The following is a 17,251-nucleotide window of genomic DNA, read 5'->3' on the forward strand; positions in this document are numbered from 1 at the left end:
CAGGGTTAAAGTTTGGGATGAAAGACTGCTTTCAACAGGACTTGAACTCTTGGCAGTCAGTGTGGTCAGACAGCTAACACCTGCACCAATTGACCACCTTGTGGTATTTGAAAATAACAGTGCATATACTTATTCACTGAGCTGTATTGACATGCCTGACAATCTCCCACCGTACACCTGACTGACAGGGTACTCGTATATTTAATAATACAAGTTGCCAAAAACAAGTATGGTTTGTAGTAGTAATGCAGTGCACTGTAAGCAGATTGTAGCCACCCATAGAGGCATCACTCAGTGATTGTTAACTCGTGGGTTATCTTATCTCGATTTAGGGATATGGAGGTGAGAGACGAGGTCAAAGGTCTCCTAGAAGATGTCAACTTCAACAACTGGCAGTGGAATGAGCCTGAGATGCTCGTCTTACTTAGGCAGATGTATATTGATCTCGGTTTCCTTGAAACTTTTAGTATTCCAGTGAGTTTCTAATATCTGCTCTACGACACTCAACAAACACTCGCTTACCTCGAAATCTTGTTTTAACTTGCAACTTGACTTGGTATTTTTCCTCATAACCAAACCCCCTTTGTTCAAAAAAAACCGTTGCTTGCTGCCTTGTCGCCTTTGCTACTGATGTCAACCTAACAGTAGTGAGGATGTCTCGATAAAATAAAGAATCCATTTCCAACCGAGCTGATAGAGAGGTCTGTCCTTCAGCATATCTGAAGCCTTTTCCCAACACTCACTGTTTCCTTGATGCAATTAATCTGCAAATTAGCATCATCTGCGAGTTAGCATCATCCACAAAATAGATACCGCAAAATTCTGAACGTCAAGCGACTTTTGTTATGTTCAATTTTTCATCAGGCACTTCGATGAAAAAGACAAAGAATTCCAGGCCAGCGGTCTTTGCAGTGCATTCTGAACTGTACAAATCGAAATAAGAAAGACTGAAGTTTGAGAAAGGATAAAAATGGAATAGCTTGCTAGAAACTTCTGCGCATCGACAAGTGTCGTTTCCATTTTTCACAAAAATTTGATAAAAATTCACAAGTAACAAGCTCGCTTGACTTGCAGTTTTTTGCTATTTCCAGCTTGCGGGTTTGTGAAACATAATGAACACATGTATATGGAGATACATTTCATTGACTGTTCTATTATAGCTCCTTGTATTAGCTCACTCCGTTTTGAATACAAATGTTTCATTATTCCTCCAAATCTTGATGATGGAACATTTGAACAAAACAGGATATTTCTATCAACAGTAATGTATCAAAGAATTATTTTAAATGTTTTATATAAAATAATCAAAGTTGGTTATTTGTTTGTTGGTTTTGGGATTCTTAACGTTTATTTGGGATGCTAGTACTTTATAAAAGCAGGTAGTTTGTCTAAATTAGCTTATTTCAAGTCATATAATGAATATGACTTGAACAGTCTGTTATCTTCTACCATGAAAAACTTAAATGTTCAGAATTTAGCCTCCGTAATAATATAAATATACAACTGTTTGATTTACATACTCGATATAAAAAAACGAGGATTAATTTACTATATAATGTATATCTACTGACTAAATTCACGATTTGTACGTATGTTGTAAATGAGAGTTCTTGTTTTACAAGCAACCAAGGGTCCAGTTTATTTTGCACGATAAATATTTCATTTAACAAATTGGAATTGGTACTGTGGACTACTTAGGAAATATTTATCTACCACGATAAAAGATCACCATGTGACCTCATCTATGATGTGGGTCAAGGTCATAATTACTATTTTAGTATTGGCTCTTTGTATTTTATATTTATTTTTAAGCAGGCAATCAGCCAATCATGTTCTTCCCTTCAGTTGTTATTAATATAATTAAAAATCAATGAATAGGGTATTTAACTTTCTTGCAGAAAAGCGTCTGCCATGACTGGCTGTGCGAGGTTTACAAGAGCTACAATCGGGTTCCTTTTCACAACTTCAAACACTGTTTCATGGTATCACAAATGGTAGGTTTGTTATTTCATGGTATCACAAATGGTAGGTTTGTTATTTCATAGGCTCACAAGTGGTATGTTTGTTATTTCATGGTATCACAAATGGTAGGTTTGTTATTTCATAGGCTCACAAGTGGTAGGTTTGTTATTTCATGATATTAAAATGATCGGGTCAATACTGCATAGTCTCATGTATAGTAATTTTTTATCTCAGTCCAACAGCTGGTAAGAATGCTATTACCTTTATTATGCTAGCTTTACTATTTTACAGTCACACATCTAATAGGTTTACTATTGAGTAGACTCTCGGCTGGTCGGTTTAATATTTGGTGGTTTCACGATTCCAGATTTATTATAAATGTTTCTCTCAGATGTGAGGCTTGTTAACTCCGGAACTTCTTGCGTTGTTATGGCCTCTCAAGTTTCCATGGTTCACCATCCGCATTTTTCCAAACTGACGGGTGTGTCAAGGCCAAACTGGCAGTTAGGCTAAAATACAAGCAAGAACTTGAGCTTCACACTGGAAACCCTTATGGGGAGCCTTATAGTTCATAGTTTTATTAAAACTAGTTCGCTGACAGTACTGTGCGCCGTGGGAGATCATCAGATGTAATAACTATGTGTACAATAATTCCTCAGTAAGAAGGGGTTTAAGTGGTGCAAATGGTAGTGGGTCTGATTGCAAAATGAAATATCTGAGTTCGATTCATATGTGAGGTGGTTCTTTTATCTGAAGCTATTAGTGTGGCCTCGGAAAGATGAACGGATGCACATGGCGCTCATATTACTGTAAAAGTTTGATTTTCATTGCAACAAAATAAAAAAATTCTTTAATCATGTTCACACATATTAGCTAGAGAGCTTCCTGGTTTCAAATGCTCAGATACGGAGCGATACTCCAATCATAAACGTTTTGCGTTTGATTCAGTAAGACTCTGCTGCAAATCAATTCGCTTGTTGTAAAATCCTATGACTCGCCTATTGTCTTCTCATAGAAACAATACCTCAGGATGTCATTGCTTCATTGTAATCACTTTCCATTTTGTCTCTTATACAATGAAAACATGTTTGCTGCCCAAATTTATAAGCAAAGCATTATTTAGGCATTCTAATATGAGTATAGGGTCAGCTTTAACGTTACCGACTGCCAGATCACCGATGCTGCCAGATGCTGCCAAACCGGTTCAAGAAAAGGTTATGAATACTTAGCGCTTGTGAGTCAGCGTAGGCAAACATGAAATCCACCAGTAGTGCTACACAGAATGTGAAACAGTCAAGTTTCATTTCTTTAAACAAAGCTAACCATCAGATATACTTGAAGCTCTGCTAGGTGGTAGTCAGAAGGCGCTAACAGAATCATCTTATGCAAAGGGTTACAGTTGTGACGTGGTTACCAGTCTTAGTCCTAGAAAATAGGCCTGCAGGTGATACATTCATCTAGCTTGGCTAATTTATTTGTACTTCATCATTCGATACAGACGTTAGCGAAGAATGTTTCTAGTTATTGACAGAATCTGTGGGAGTTGTCACTGTCGCTTTGGTTTGTCACACCACAGCTGAGGTCGACTAATGAGGCATTTCGAGAAAGGTTTTATGCACTAAAATAGTGCGCACATCGCACATCGGGTGAATAAATTGATTTGAGGTTTCTCTTTGCATTCTTAATTCATCTCATTTATCTGTGACTTTAAGTAAGCGGATAAGCGTTTTGGAGTTGTAATAACTCGAAGTTGTCTAAGCATTATTGTTTGCAGCATTCAGTACTTTTACATGGAACTTTTTTTAAGGCTGGCTGGAAAAATATAGGTAGTTTAAAGGTTGACTTGCAACAAAATTCACATTACAGTTATTTGGTATCAAACGATTCACCCTGTCTTACTCTGCTGTGTTGTAGGTGCCAAATATGTGGAACTGTGATTACAAGCTCGTAAAAGCTCGAAAACGAACGGCTAATCACAGCCATCACGAAAACGTTGTAGACTAGAATCTCTTTCCAAAACGGCTCAAAAGGACGTAGCCGAACAAGATGGCTTTTTTCTTTACACTTTCATGCAAGCTCATTCGTCGAAATATTTTCACAAATATACTTCACGCATTCAATAAAACCATGTCTATTGTTCTTACGCGTCTGTTTTACCGTCATTGTAACGCTGTCACTTTTAGCACTGATATCTTATAGCTTACCGTAAAAAATTTCGTTTAATTTTTTAACCTTAGCTCGAAGGAGTGCATATCATCCTCTGATAAACATGAGGAGCCTGTTGGTCACCTGTGATAGTCGAAAAATGCAGCAGACACTATTCGCGCTGTTTGGCAGGAAGTATGGGTCACATGATCAGATTACGACTAGACAATTAGACCAAGCCGAAACAAAACTGAAAAGTAGTGAGCATCTATATTTGATACGGGCTTTTCAGTGAAACCCCGAAGTGTTTGTCATAAACTAGTGCTACAAGATGTTTTATATTGAGCTTTTTATTGGCCTTTCAATTTACGTGAATTTTTACAAATTTACAAATAGTTTGAGTACGTCAGAAAAATAAATTGATTACAATCTACAGCGTTTTCATGATGGCTGCGATTAACTGTTCGTTTTTGAGCTTTTAAAAGCTTGTAATCACATTTCCACATGATTTGCACCTACAACACATCAGATTAAGACATGATTAATCTTTTGATACCAAATAACTGTAATGTGAATTTTGTTGCAAGTCAACCTTTAACAATTTGAAATTATTATCCTAAGACTTCGCCTTAGAATAAGCAGACAGCAGTTTCGGTTTGGTTAAACTCTGCAGCTGTACCTCTAAATTTGTCTAGACAGACATCTGCAGTGGCCATAACGGAAAACCTCTCACAAGAAAAACACTTTTTTCTTTTTGCTGACACTGTTGGTGGCTGGGTGGGATAATAGTCACCAATACGCAAAAATCTTCATATTTGCATTCATCTGAAACATGTTTGAATGACTACTACTAATGTATGTTATTCTATTATTACAGATGTACGGATTGATAAAGCAACTCAACTTGCAAAAAGCCTTTACACAAGAGGAGTTGTTTGCCCTTTTAACTTCTGCCGTATGTCATGACCTAGATCACCCTGGTTACAATAACACCTATCAGGTATGTCAGTGTAGTCAAACAGTCAAGGTTCATATAGCTGTGGTTCTTAGGTCAGACAGTCTTAGGTTTTTAACTAACAAAGAAGGGCTAGACCTGCCCCTATAACATACTGGTATTGGGGCTAAGTTTTTTACAAAGTAAAAGAGATAAGAGATAAAATGGAAGGCTGAGTAGGCCGATGTCATAAATTACCAACCGGTGTATTGGCCTAGCAAGATAGCGGGACTCAGCATTACTCACTAAATGTGCCAATTCACATCATTTGTTTACCGGAATACACAATCACTCACACTAGTATAGTCATGCCTCGACTTGTAATCACTTTGAGCAAATAATGTTCGTCTCAACATTCAAAGTAATTTTTAAAATATGATTAAAAATTTTAAACATATTTAAAAAAAAATTTAAAAATGTTTAAAAAATATGAAGCCTGAAGTTTCTGGAAACAATGCGGTTTGTAAATCATTACATAATAGCACAGTTCTCCTTCATATGATTTGATTTCATAGTGCGGGAATAATACCGCCAATAACACAAAAAAAACAATTTTTTTTATATAGTTTTAAAATCCTGTGTGGTGCCCGATGTCACTGATAATGATAGTAGTGGGGGCATAAAGGAAATGCCACTATCCTTTCCTAGAATTAAAGAAAAAATCATAGAAAACATGAACAAATGTTTTTGGGTCGATTCTTTAAACTTACAAAATTAGATGATACAAGATATAACGCCTTAAACGAGCAAAAGAAAATGTTAGATGTGAAAATTACAAATAAGATATAAAGTATCAACTATAAAAATAAAACTAAAAGTGCTTTATCTCTATCACCACCTCTATCTAAGCGACACTCACCCTTTATCTCTATCACCACCTCTATCTAAGCGACACTCACCCTTTATCTCTATCACCACCTCTATCTAAGCGACACTCACCCTTTATCTCTATCACAACCTCTATCTAAGCGACACTCACCCTTTATCTCTATCACCACCTCTATCTAACCGACACTCACCCTTTATCTCTATCACCACCTCTATCTAACCGACACTCACCCTTTATCTCTATCACCACCTCTATCTAAGCGACACTCACCCTTTATCTCTATCACCACCTCTATCTAAGCGACACTCACCCTTTATTTCTATCACCACCTCTATCTAAGCGACACTCACCCTTTATTTCTATCACCACCTCTATCTAAGCGACACTCACCCTTTATCTCTATCACCACCTCTATCTAAGCGACACTCACCCTTTTTTCAACATAGCTGCACCTCAAATCAGATGTCATTAATGTAATATGACAACAAAAATATTGTTATCGTTTGTTTGTATTTAGGTTGTCACATATTATTGTGTTCTGTTTATTTAGATATACAATGTATTTGTTTTGATGTTAGGTACATACATTAAATTACCTGAAATATTTATTGTTTAGTTTGTGGAATGAATGAAAAAACTTCAATGAACTCTTATGGGATTGCTTAATCTGACATTAGTGTTCGATGCACGAAATAAATATCGGAATGGATTAACTTTGTACACGGAGATTTGATTGTTCTTACTACAATTTTTTCTGTAACCTTCTAATGGATCAAATTATTTCTGTGTAGGTAAATGCTCAAACGGAGCTTGCAGTGCGATACAATGATGCATCTCCTCTGGAGAACCACCATTGCAGTGTAGCCTTCAGGATACTTTCTCTGGACAGATGTAACATACTGAAGAATGTGTCAAAAGAACAGTTTGTAGATATTCGTGAGTGTATGATCAGGTGAGGGTGTCAGCTAACAGCAGGTAGTCAATTTACTGGATGGGCTACCAGTGTGTGCTGATTAGTTCTGAATAGAGCTTCACGATTTCCAAAAATTACTAGACGATTCAATATTGCAAATAAACGATTTCAGATATAACACAATACTATTATTATGTGAAAAAACTTGTAAATTTTTGTTAATAAGTTATATATTATAGTATAATTAATATATAATGCAGTTGTATATATACAATAAAGTTAATATTAGTTAATATATATTTTTTGTACATTTCAACTTAAAAAGAAATAGCTTTGTGTTCGTGATAATTAGAAACATTTATTTCATAAATGGCGTGGAAGGCCGTGGAATAAGCGTATTATAAAACTAGAAGGCCTGCGTGTTTTAGTTCCAGTATCTCTGAAAATCCCTAAGTATAAGATAAATCACCTTCACACAATATCAATTTGCCTTCACATCGCTATGCAATTTGTGATCTCTCTTTAAATTGTGGCGATTTTCAAATCATCTATCTTAAAAGTCGCTACCGAACAATTAAATGTCTATATCGTAAAGCTCTAGTTCTGCGTGTTCCCCTCTTCAAGTTCATTGCAATCTCAGGCAGAGTAACTAGTCGTAGTAGGTTCATTAACTCACCATGAAGGGACCTTACTTTTGACCCATAAGAAAACAAAAAACATTATACGTGATATTTGGTAGACATTTCATAAATGAACCGAGAAGCCAATTTGACTCATATCTAAAGGTAACAGTTGGTTGGTTTCATAATGAACTTCATTTTTTTCCCGAAGCAGTGAAAGTCATAATTTGCAAAATATGTTATGATCAGACTGATCAGCATCAATTCAACCCTGTCCGTCCATAGAATGTACGCTAGCAGTTAAACCACCTCTAGTGTATGTTTGATCTATGGCCAGCCTTGGCATCAGGCCATCCTCTCTTTGAACAATTAGAAAAAAAACTAAGCCACATTGACCTTCACATAGCTCTTGTGTTCAATTCAGGTGCATACTGGCAACTGACATGGCGAAGCACAATGGTATCCTTAGTGAATTTCAAAAAATACTTCCTGTCTTCTCTTTCCAGAATGCTGCTCATAGGCATCAGGTAAGTGCTGCCATCTACCAGGAACTAATCATAATCACATGGTGGGAAGATGTTTTTCCACATTTGCCAGAACTTTTGTCTATGACAATTTATTCTTAAGCTAATGATATTTGTTTCTTTATGTCTACAAATGTGGACTTCTGACCATGAGAAGACAACTTTACAATTCTTCAGTTATGGTGTCCCTAGCCTAGTTGCCCACTGTTTCTATATGGACCTATGTTTAATTTGTGGCTTGAAAACGTGTTTTCCCAAGTTCTTTACTTCAAAGCTAATCATAGATTGCAGGCTAAAGTTCACAAATGGGAAACCTTTGACCTTTAACCTTTTACCTCTTGCAGCTGATGAGGATACTGATTAAATGCGCTGACATATCAAATGAATGTCGTCCAATGGAGGTGGCAGAGCCCTGGATAGACTGTCTCTTGCAGGAATTTTTTAACCAGGTAGTCTCATCTTGACAAAATTTCCTTATCTCTTTCCTTTATCAGGAATTTCCTTCTGATAATTTAAACATAATCCATGGATTAGGGTTTTAGAAAAATGTTCTTCGGAATTTACAGGTTAGAAACTAAGTCGGTTGCCTTTCATTTTTTAATTCCTTTCTGAGCTTTTCTACACGGCTTATGTCACGCTTTTGATTCTAATGTTGTTTTTATCTAGTTAAGAAATGAACACCTAAAAACGAGTTTGAAAAATTTCAATTTATTCATGAACTGGTCCTTGAATCAATGATTCGCTGGCAGGTAGTTGGGACTGATGACGAGAAATGTTATCACAGGAGCAGCCTGGCGTACACGTATGTGCTGCCTCGTAAGGGGTAACAAATAGTATCTCTCGAATAAAAAGTTGCGCATTTCAAGCTAAACAATAATATTTGCTAAGAAATTGAGGATATAAAATATTGATTGATATATAATATTGATTGATATATAATATTGATCACTGATTGTCAACATCTAGCAATTCTTCACTTGTCCAGCATTTCAGTGCTGGTCTCCACGAACTGTGAAAATGAAAACATACTAAGTAAAATGAACCCTTCGTCTTTACATCAATTAATTTCAACTCCAGTCGAAGTAAACTAAAACGAACTAAAACACTCAAATGTTTGTGTAAAAGCAAATGTAATCGATAGTTGAAATATTGAACTCATATTGTTTTATCTGAAAAAAGCTTATAATATATATATATATATTTATTATTATTAAATTTATATTATACAGCACATTGATTTTCTAAAAGTCTGCGAAGCAACTTGGTTGTTTCATGGCAGGCAATCTACTCTCATTGGCAGTGGGATTTGTCTCCCTTGTCAGCTCTGAGCTGCACTGATGAAGCTTCAATAGCCGAAAGAGCATTGAAGCCGAAAGTCTGTAGCATGACGTATATATTATAGTCATTACATTGGTTAAGATAGCCACGCTTAAACGATCGACGATTAAACAACTGCGTATACACATATATAATATATACAAAGTCGTTATGCGTAATGGTCAACAGTGCTAGTCATTAACCATAAGCAAGCGCTTAAGCGTGACTATCTTAACCAATGTAATGACTATTTGCCCAATGAAGCTATAGTATTCCGTCTAGGTTAATGGATAAGTCCGCTGCATCTAGATCCGGAGGTCCCGAGGTCAAATCTAGTGCCATGTGACTTTTTCATAGCTAGATTTTAATTGCGTCAACTGGACAGAGGGTTAGACAAAAAGACAAACACTTACATTTATTTATAAAGATAATACACTTTATTGGCAATAATTTCATTTCAAACAGAAATGGTTTTCAAATTATGCCATACAACAACCATAAAACAAAAAAGGGCAACAGTTGGACACTAAAATCAAATAAATGGTTTCTTTGCTAAGCAAACAGATATTAGGTTGAAGATTGTTAAAGCAGCTAGCAATGATATTTTTAAAATAATTGTTAGATGTTGTACCGTATGCAATTTGTTCATATCACGAAGTTGAAATGACTTGAAAACCTGTAACCTTCATGTAAAAAATTGAGGATACAAACCACAAAAAACTTTGAAAGCTTCAATTGAAGTCAAATAAACATTTAGCATAGGTAAAGTAAGAAGATGGAAAGATCATTCATTGGTCCGGCAGCTGAGTAACTGTCACTTTATACAACCTTTGACAAACAATAAGCTAGTCCCACAATGTTGGTTGCCCGCTTCTAATTTATCTAAACTTCAGCTAAATTACTTTTCTAGCTGCCTGGATTTCCTCTATAACTTGCAGCGTTTGTTCCTTAAGCAAAATTGCATCAGTGCCAATACAGGTAGCAGCAAAAAGCTCCTTGTCATTACAAGTTCTCAATGATCCACAAAAATTAATGATAATTGAGAATTCAACAGACATTTCCTTCACACAAATAAGGCCGATTTCATTGGTCAAACTAATTGGTAATACACTGCCTTGTTTAATAGCATCTTTGAGTAGTAGACGTAGACATCTACTGGCTATACACTTCATCAGTGTCTATAGCCAGCATGTACTATGGGCAATTGTGAAGTTATGTGCTCTTAGATATTGACAGTTTCATCTTAAAAATCATTGGATGAACCCACTGAATGGCATTGAAATGTGTTTTCAAGACTGCAGTAAGACAATCACTTCCAACAGGAAGTTTGCTTCAAATACAGTATCTTCTCTGACTGCATGGACATACACGCTTTTTCAATAAACTTTCGCAAGGATTCATTTAAGGTGTGGAACCAATGCCAATGTTTTTAACATTTAGTCAAAAGACGATTGGTTTTATTTCAGAGTGATTTGGAGAAGAAGGAAGGTTTGCCTGTAGCACCATTCATGGATCGCGAAAAAGTTAACAAGCATTCATCTCAAGTCAATTTTATTCAATTTGTCTTACTGCCTCTATTTGAGTCTCTCGCTGTCCTCTACCCAGCCATACAGGTGAGTCATTACTTACTTACTTCTCTACCTTCAGTCATGAGTTCTTAAAAAAATTAGCATATTATTCGTGTCCAGCAGACCTTACGGCTGACATCTTGTAGGTTTGGCTTGAAGCTACAATGCAACGTCATGCAATTGGTAGAGTTTAATATTTTTGCTTATTGCTTTGTTGTGACTGGCTGAAGATTTTTAAAGACAACAACTGAAAATCAAAGTTTTTTAGCAAAAAAATATGAAGATAATTCCTCAAAATATAAAAAGATAAATTAAAACAATTTCCATAAGTCATTGTACAAATATCTTAATTGTGACAGCATTAAAGCATAAATGATTCTGTGTGGTTTTAAAGAGAAGTGTTCTGCAGATGTTTGACTGCAAGAGTGCTTCTACAGCTATCAAATAATAAAAATCTCAAATCAATTAATATATTAATATTTTAACAATTAAATTTATTGTTAATGAAGCGTTTCTCTAGTTTATTTCAAGTTTTGAACCCAAAGTGCTACCATACTTGCAAGCTTTTCTTGGTAACGTGTAGCATTTTCCCTAAAGGCTGGTTCACACTGTATCGCCACTGTATGTCGCGGTTGTCTTCTTGAACTCTCTGGTTGTCCTGTTGACTACGCACACCGTGAACTGATGACATCACTGAGGTAATGTGGATGTCGGAAACATTGCGGCTGTCAAACTTTACCGACATTTTGCTAAGCATTCACAACAATCTGTGCGATTGCACCACTTCGACGCTAAAAATCGGCTGTCGTGGATTGCTTAATCTGTTTCCCTTCGCGATAGTTGCTGCTGGACTAGTATTTTATGATTTCGGAGATCTCGTTGTATAGTGAGAACGCAATACCATCAGCCAATAGTCTGCAATACCACGGACTATTGGCTGATGTATGTGTAGATGGGCATGTGATAGTGTGAGTAATGTTACCACTAACTATTAGCAATGCATTGTGGGATACATTGCTGATAGTTACAGTGATTTCTGATTTCCAGCAATGTATTGTGGGATACATTGCTGATTGGTACGATGTAAACTAGCCTTCATGCACAAATATAGCTGTAAAATTAGCTCCGTACAATGTACAATTAGCTCCGTAAACGTTATTGTCATAACAAATTGTTGACAATCCACAGAAATTAACTGTTTACAAATAGATTCAGTGAGATGGAGGCCATTTTAGACTGCGTTTAAAATCCAACCTCTCATAGTTTGGTCAATCTTCATAACACTTTTCATTTTAGGAACCCGTACTCACACCATTGCATGATGCTCTCGACTATTACCTAAAGCAAGCAACAGTTCCTCCTAGAGTGGTACCTGCGAGCAAGGCTCCGTCAACACCCTCCCTTAATAGCAATCCAAAAATAGTCATCCCTCACACAAATGGCACAGCCTGAGCATTGAAACATATCATGGAGTTGTCATTTCTATACATCAAAACTGGAAGGATAACTCTGTTACACCTCTTCTACCTCTAGGGTTATTTGAAGATAGCACCCTGTATCGGTAACCACTCATTACAGAGGGTGCATGATATCGCTTCAACAATAGTTTTACATATACAATAATATTTACACTAATCATGAATGTAATAATTTTATTATACGTAATCATAATTGATGTTTACTATAATTTCTTAATGTCTACACTGCAATGTGCTTCAGAAATCTCTAACTACAGTAGTACATATTTATCTTATCATGGGGCCATAGTCATACGACGATATCTCCTCTGTCTAGCCCTGTGGCACACTTACAATCAGCTGATCTCCCTGTTGAGGCATTGTGTTATCATCTAATACCTACCTTATATTTTTTTATTGTGTGAAATCGTGTATTCATAATTAAACTCCATTTGAGATTGGTTGTTGTAACATAATAAAACAAATGTATGAATGTACTTCTGTTTATATAGCCTGTTTGCGCATGCCATCGGGTAGGGTGGAGATGCAAAATAAATTGAACCAAAATAAATTTTAAATGAATCTATTTAATTATTATTTTATCAGTAATATTAACAAAATTTTATTAATAATTTATTAATATATTGATTAATTTTAAAGTGTCTCGAAGTACCCCAGTTTCGTAAATGACAGCAAAAAGATCAAAACAAAAAGAGAATATAAATCATAAGAAAGTATATAACTAATTAAGTTTAAACATAACCTAGCTTTAGTTAGAGTTTGATATCTTTACCGTGACCTCCTGCCCCCCCCCATTACCATGTCTACACTTCTAACCTTACACATCTTCACACCCTGGCGGTTCATTAATTTAGTTTTTACACCTATATATAGTTATAGGTTTTCACTTCAAGGTTTTAAATGCAGTTATTTAAAATGCATTTGTTTTAATGTTTGTTTAATTAACTGCAGCATTTGTTGAAAATGAACTTACACTAATCTTTTGTAACTTTTATCAGAAAGTATCAGCATTTTTCTCTCATTTGCAATTGTTTTAGATGTTTGAGGTGATCTGACTGTCAGGATGTTTCAAGATTAAACTTGATAAAATTTGATCACGATTAAAACACTCAGAAGAAAAATATGTGAGAAATGACATCACTAGTTGTTATCGTTACCAGAGTTGATATCGGCTATTGCGATCATGTTGAAGTGTCTCTATTTTGTTTCTATTCTACTCACTATTCTTTGCAACTAAAGACGTCAAAATCACACTTTTGCTTGATCTGAGCAGTCTAATAGTGATCAAGTTTTATCGGTTTTAATCCTGAAACGTCCTGGCAGTCAGATCATCTCTAACATCAAAAACAATCACAAATTATAGAAAGATACTCGTACCTTCTGATAAATACTACTAAAATGTTGTGTAAGTTCCTTTTTAAGGATTTACCACAGTTTTGCAGGTTGTAAAACGAATTGAACGAATTACACGTTATTTCTTATAATAAATATTTGCTCCTATGTATGACAGTTTTATATACAAAACAGATCTTGGAATATAAATTCGTATAGAGGTTTGACTGTATAACAAAAAATTAATAACACTTGTCATGCATATGGATAAAAACAGTGAGAGTGCGGATAGAGGGGGGTTGACTATATGCCCCAGCTTACTTCATGTGACTTACAGTTGTGGCGCAAAGTTTTAACAGCCCTCATGTAAAATCAATTGGATCTTGGCTCTTTTAAACTCAATCTGTACCATCCAAACCATACAATATATGTAACAATATAATGTACATCTAATATACATACAATTTACATACACGTACATATAATATACATACAATTTGCATACACGTACATATAATATACATACAATTTACATACACGTACATATAATATACATACAATTTACATACACGTACATATAATATACATACAATTTACATACACGTACATATAATATACATACAATTTACATACACGTACATATAATATACATACAATTTACATACACGTACATATAATATACATACAATTTACATACACGTACATATAATATACATACAATTTACATACACGTACATATAATATACATACACTTTACATACACGTACATATAATATACATATCAAATGATTCTACAAAAGCTTTTCTATCATTTGACAACATTTATCTAGAAAGAAAACCATCGCAGCAGTCTCTGGAGAAAAATACAATCGACCGAGTCTGATTATTGAAAACTATTACTGTAGCTAGTTATACATATGTATAATGACATCACATAAGATAGTTAGAAAAATATGTCTTTATGTTTAATAAAGAGGGAGACATAATATAACTAGTGTTAAAATTATATCATACTTAGAGATTTTGAGTAGAATAAATTCAGTTTGCGTTTGAGGTCTTTCCACATTAAATTTTGCTGCGAAAACTGAACACATCGAAGAAAAATAGGAGAAAGCGGTGATTGCACACTCTAAAGGCAAGGTATGATTTGTCCGGTCTGTTAGGCACAAGATTTGTGAAAAAACAAGCGTGCAAGGGGAGTTAGCAGAGGGAGGGGGTAACTCTGCCTTCCATTTTACTTCACATGACTTCCATATGACTTATCGATCTACTTATATAGTGAGCACTTGCTGTGGTACCCGGCGTTGCCTGGCTAATAAAAACGTCTTTGGACAGAAAATTTATTTGTATTTAATATATAACAACATTTGCCATTCTAACTTTCAAACTACATATCATGAGAAAAGTCTTTTGTCTTATAAACAATGAGAAGTGTTCTGTGTAATTGACATAAATTAAGAGAAAATAAAAACAACTAACTGTAAAGGTTTTCAAACTTTGTCACACAACTATTAAACTTCATTTCATGAGGAAAATTTTTCGTGAAGATCAAATAAAAAAAAAAATAAAGCGACTATAAGGTTTAAATGTAAATGTGAAATAATAAACAAGTAATAGTTAAATTAAGTGGGTTTTGCTACAATTACAATAAGAGATGATTCGGTAATGATACAATTAATATGAGCTGAGAAAACAAAATGAAAATCCTGAATATGTAGAACTATTAATAATAATTCTTGCATAGAAGCGTGTGTGTATAAAAAAAGTTACTGTTCCAGCAGAAGCTATCCATCAAAATTCTGAATACGACGATACTGGAGCAAACGTAAAAATGAGATATCGTATTGTCTTTGTCTGACTGAACGGCGAGAGAATGTAGAGGCCATTCCTACTCAGAATAATACAATTGTCCACGTGAAAATTGCATTTGAACCTTTCAAATTATAGCAATTGAGCCTTACGAAAAGCCGGAAATAGAAGTTCACAAAAACGCAAAAAGCATCGGTTTTCATAGAGCTAATAGAATTCAGTGTTTCAAGTAATATGTCACTTAGCATGTGCATACGCTATATGATATCTTTAATCAATATACCTTGCGTAGCTCAGTGGTAGAGCTCGCAGTTAAAAAAATTGCGAAAGCCATCTCAATGAGTTCAAATTCTTCACGACGCAGTATTTTAATTCCAAGATTTTAATAGCTATAGCTAGACATACCAAAGGACAGGCGACGGAAAACATGACCAACTTTGAGAAATTTATATATATATGTATATATAAAATTTTGTTTCCTCACCCCGGTTAATCCGTATGGCTGGTAATTTCTGCTGTAACTCGGGTCTCCTACTAGAAACCTGGGAGTTTGAACACTCGCCTCAAGATCTTAGCTGTTCCCAATAGCGCACTTTTCTGCAACTCACCTGAGTTGACTGCTGTCGGTATTTGGGCAAGCCACATTTTATGCGCCTGTGTTATTGCGCCCAGTGCCCCAATGACTACTGGAATTACAGCTGTTCTTACATCCTAGCATTTTGCAATATATATATATATATATATATATATATATATATATAGATTAACACTATCCTACAGTGTCTGATTATATTTACTCAAACACAGCAGACACTCCTATAATGTTAACTCCTTTTACGAAATTCAACTCAGTGTAAAGATCTTATGTAGAGTTTTCACTTTGTATAACACAAGAAATTCTATATAAGGTATATTTGTACATCAAGCCAGTACAAATTCTCAAATTCGATTGGAATAAAAAATCTCTTTGTCAGCTTTAAAAATATCGTTGTTTCTCTTGCCACACTTGGGGGCAAAATAAAAAATGAGGTATCTTTATTATATCGACTAGTGCATTGGTAGTCTAGTGTGCTGTGAAAGATCATCAGGAATGCCTATGAAAAACAGATAATAAGTATAGGTACAGTTATTCAGAATTACCGACATATGTTCAACCGGTGCAGATGTTATAGATTTAAGAGACCAATATGAATGTTGCTTGAGTTGCAGTCTCTTTAAAAGCACTCATTTATGCCAACCTGTAACCCAGGCTTCAGACAAACAGACAGACACTAATATTATTGTTGTAAATATATTTTTTTGTTTTACTTTATTTTAGACATATACAAATCTTATTTTCAGCATAGACTTTGCTGTCTAGTAAAAATTGATTTAAATCGGCATTGAAAGCGTGTGCTCCCCGTAACAACATAAAAGTACCTTCCATCATGAACCCTAAAACAAGTGAAAGTGATAAAAAAGTTGTCGATACAAACCGATAATACTACAGTTGCTGTACAGTCATTAAATTAATGAGTTAAATTTATTTTTTCCTATTTTAAAAGACCAAAGGAGTGATTTTGGATCGGTTTTGGAACAGAATAGGCAATTAAAATGTATTTTACTGATCATATAAGGTAAAATCTCTATGACGTAAATACTGTATAGAAAATACCCATTTCGAAACAAAAACCCAACTTTAAATACACAACTACGGTAGATATTACACTGCTTAATGCTCTCAAAATAATCATTACACGCCAAATTTATTTGATACAGTA

The 17,251-nt window shown here is 35.0% G+C and overlaps 1 protein-coding gene across 1 annotated transcript in view; it reads left to right on the forward strand.

Moving 5' to 3' along the window:
* The window catches only part of LOC137408324 (high affinity cGMP-specific 3',5'-cyclic phosphodiesterase 9A-like), a 59,915-nt gene extending 47,101 nt beyond the window's left edge, over positions 1-12,814 (forward strand). Inside the window, exons 7-14 of the mRNA XM_068094815.1 lie at positions 333-474; positions 1,899-1,994; positions 4,985-5,107; positions 6,722-6,882; positions 7,888-7,990; positions 8,332-8,436; positions 10,771-10,917; positions 12,169-12,814. Of these exons, the coding sequence (XP_067950916.1) occupies positions 333-474; positions 1,899-1,994; positions 4,985-5,107; positions 6,722-6,882; positions 7,888-7,990; positions 8,332-8,436; positions 10,771-10,917; positions 12,169-12,324 (1,033 nt within the window). The 3' untranslated portion in view covers positions 12,325-12,814. The remainder of the gene's footprint in view (positions 1-332; positions 475-1,898; positions 1,995-4,984; positions 5,108-6,721; positions 6,883-7,887; positions 7,991-8,331; positions 8,437-10,770; positions 10,918-12,168) is intronic.
* Positions 12,815-17,251: the final 4,437 nt, after the last annotated feature.

Source organism: Watersipora subatra, chromosome 11 (genome assembly GCF_963576615.1).
Source record: "Watersipora subatra chromosome 11, tzWatSuba1.1, whole genome shotgun sequence".
Taxonomy (NCBI): Eukaryota; Metazoa; Bryozoa; class Gymnolaemata; order Cheilostomatida; family Watersiporidae; genus Watersipora; species Watersipora subatra.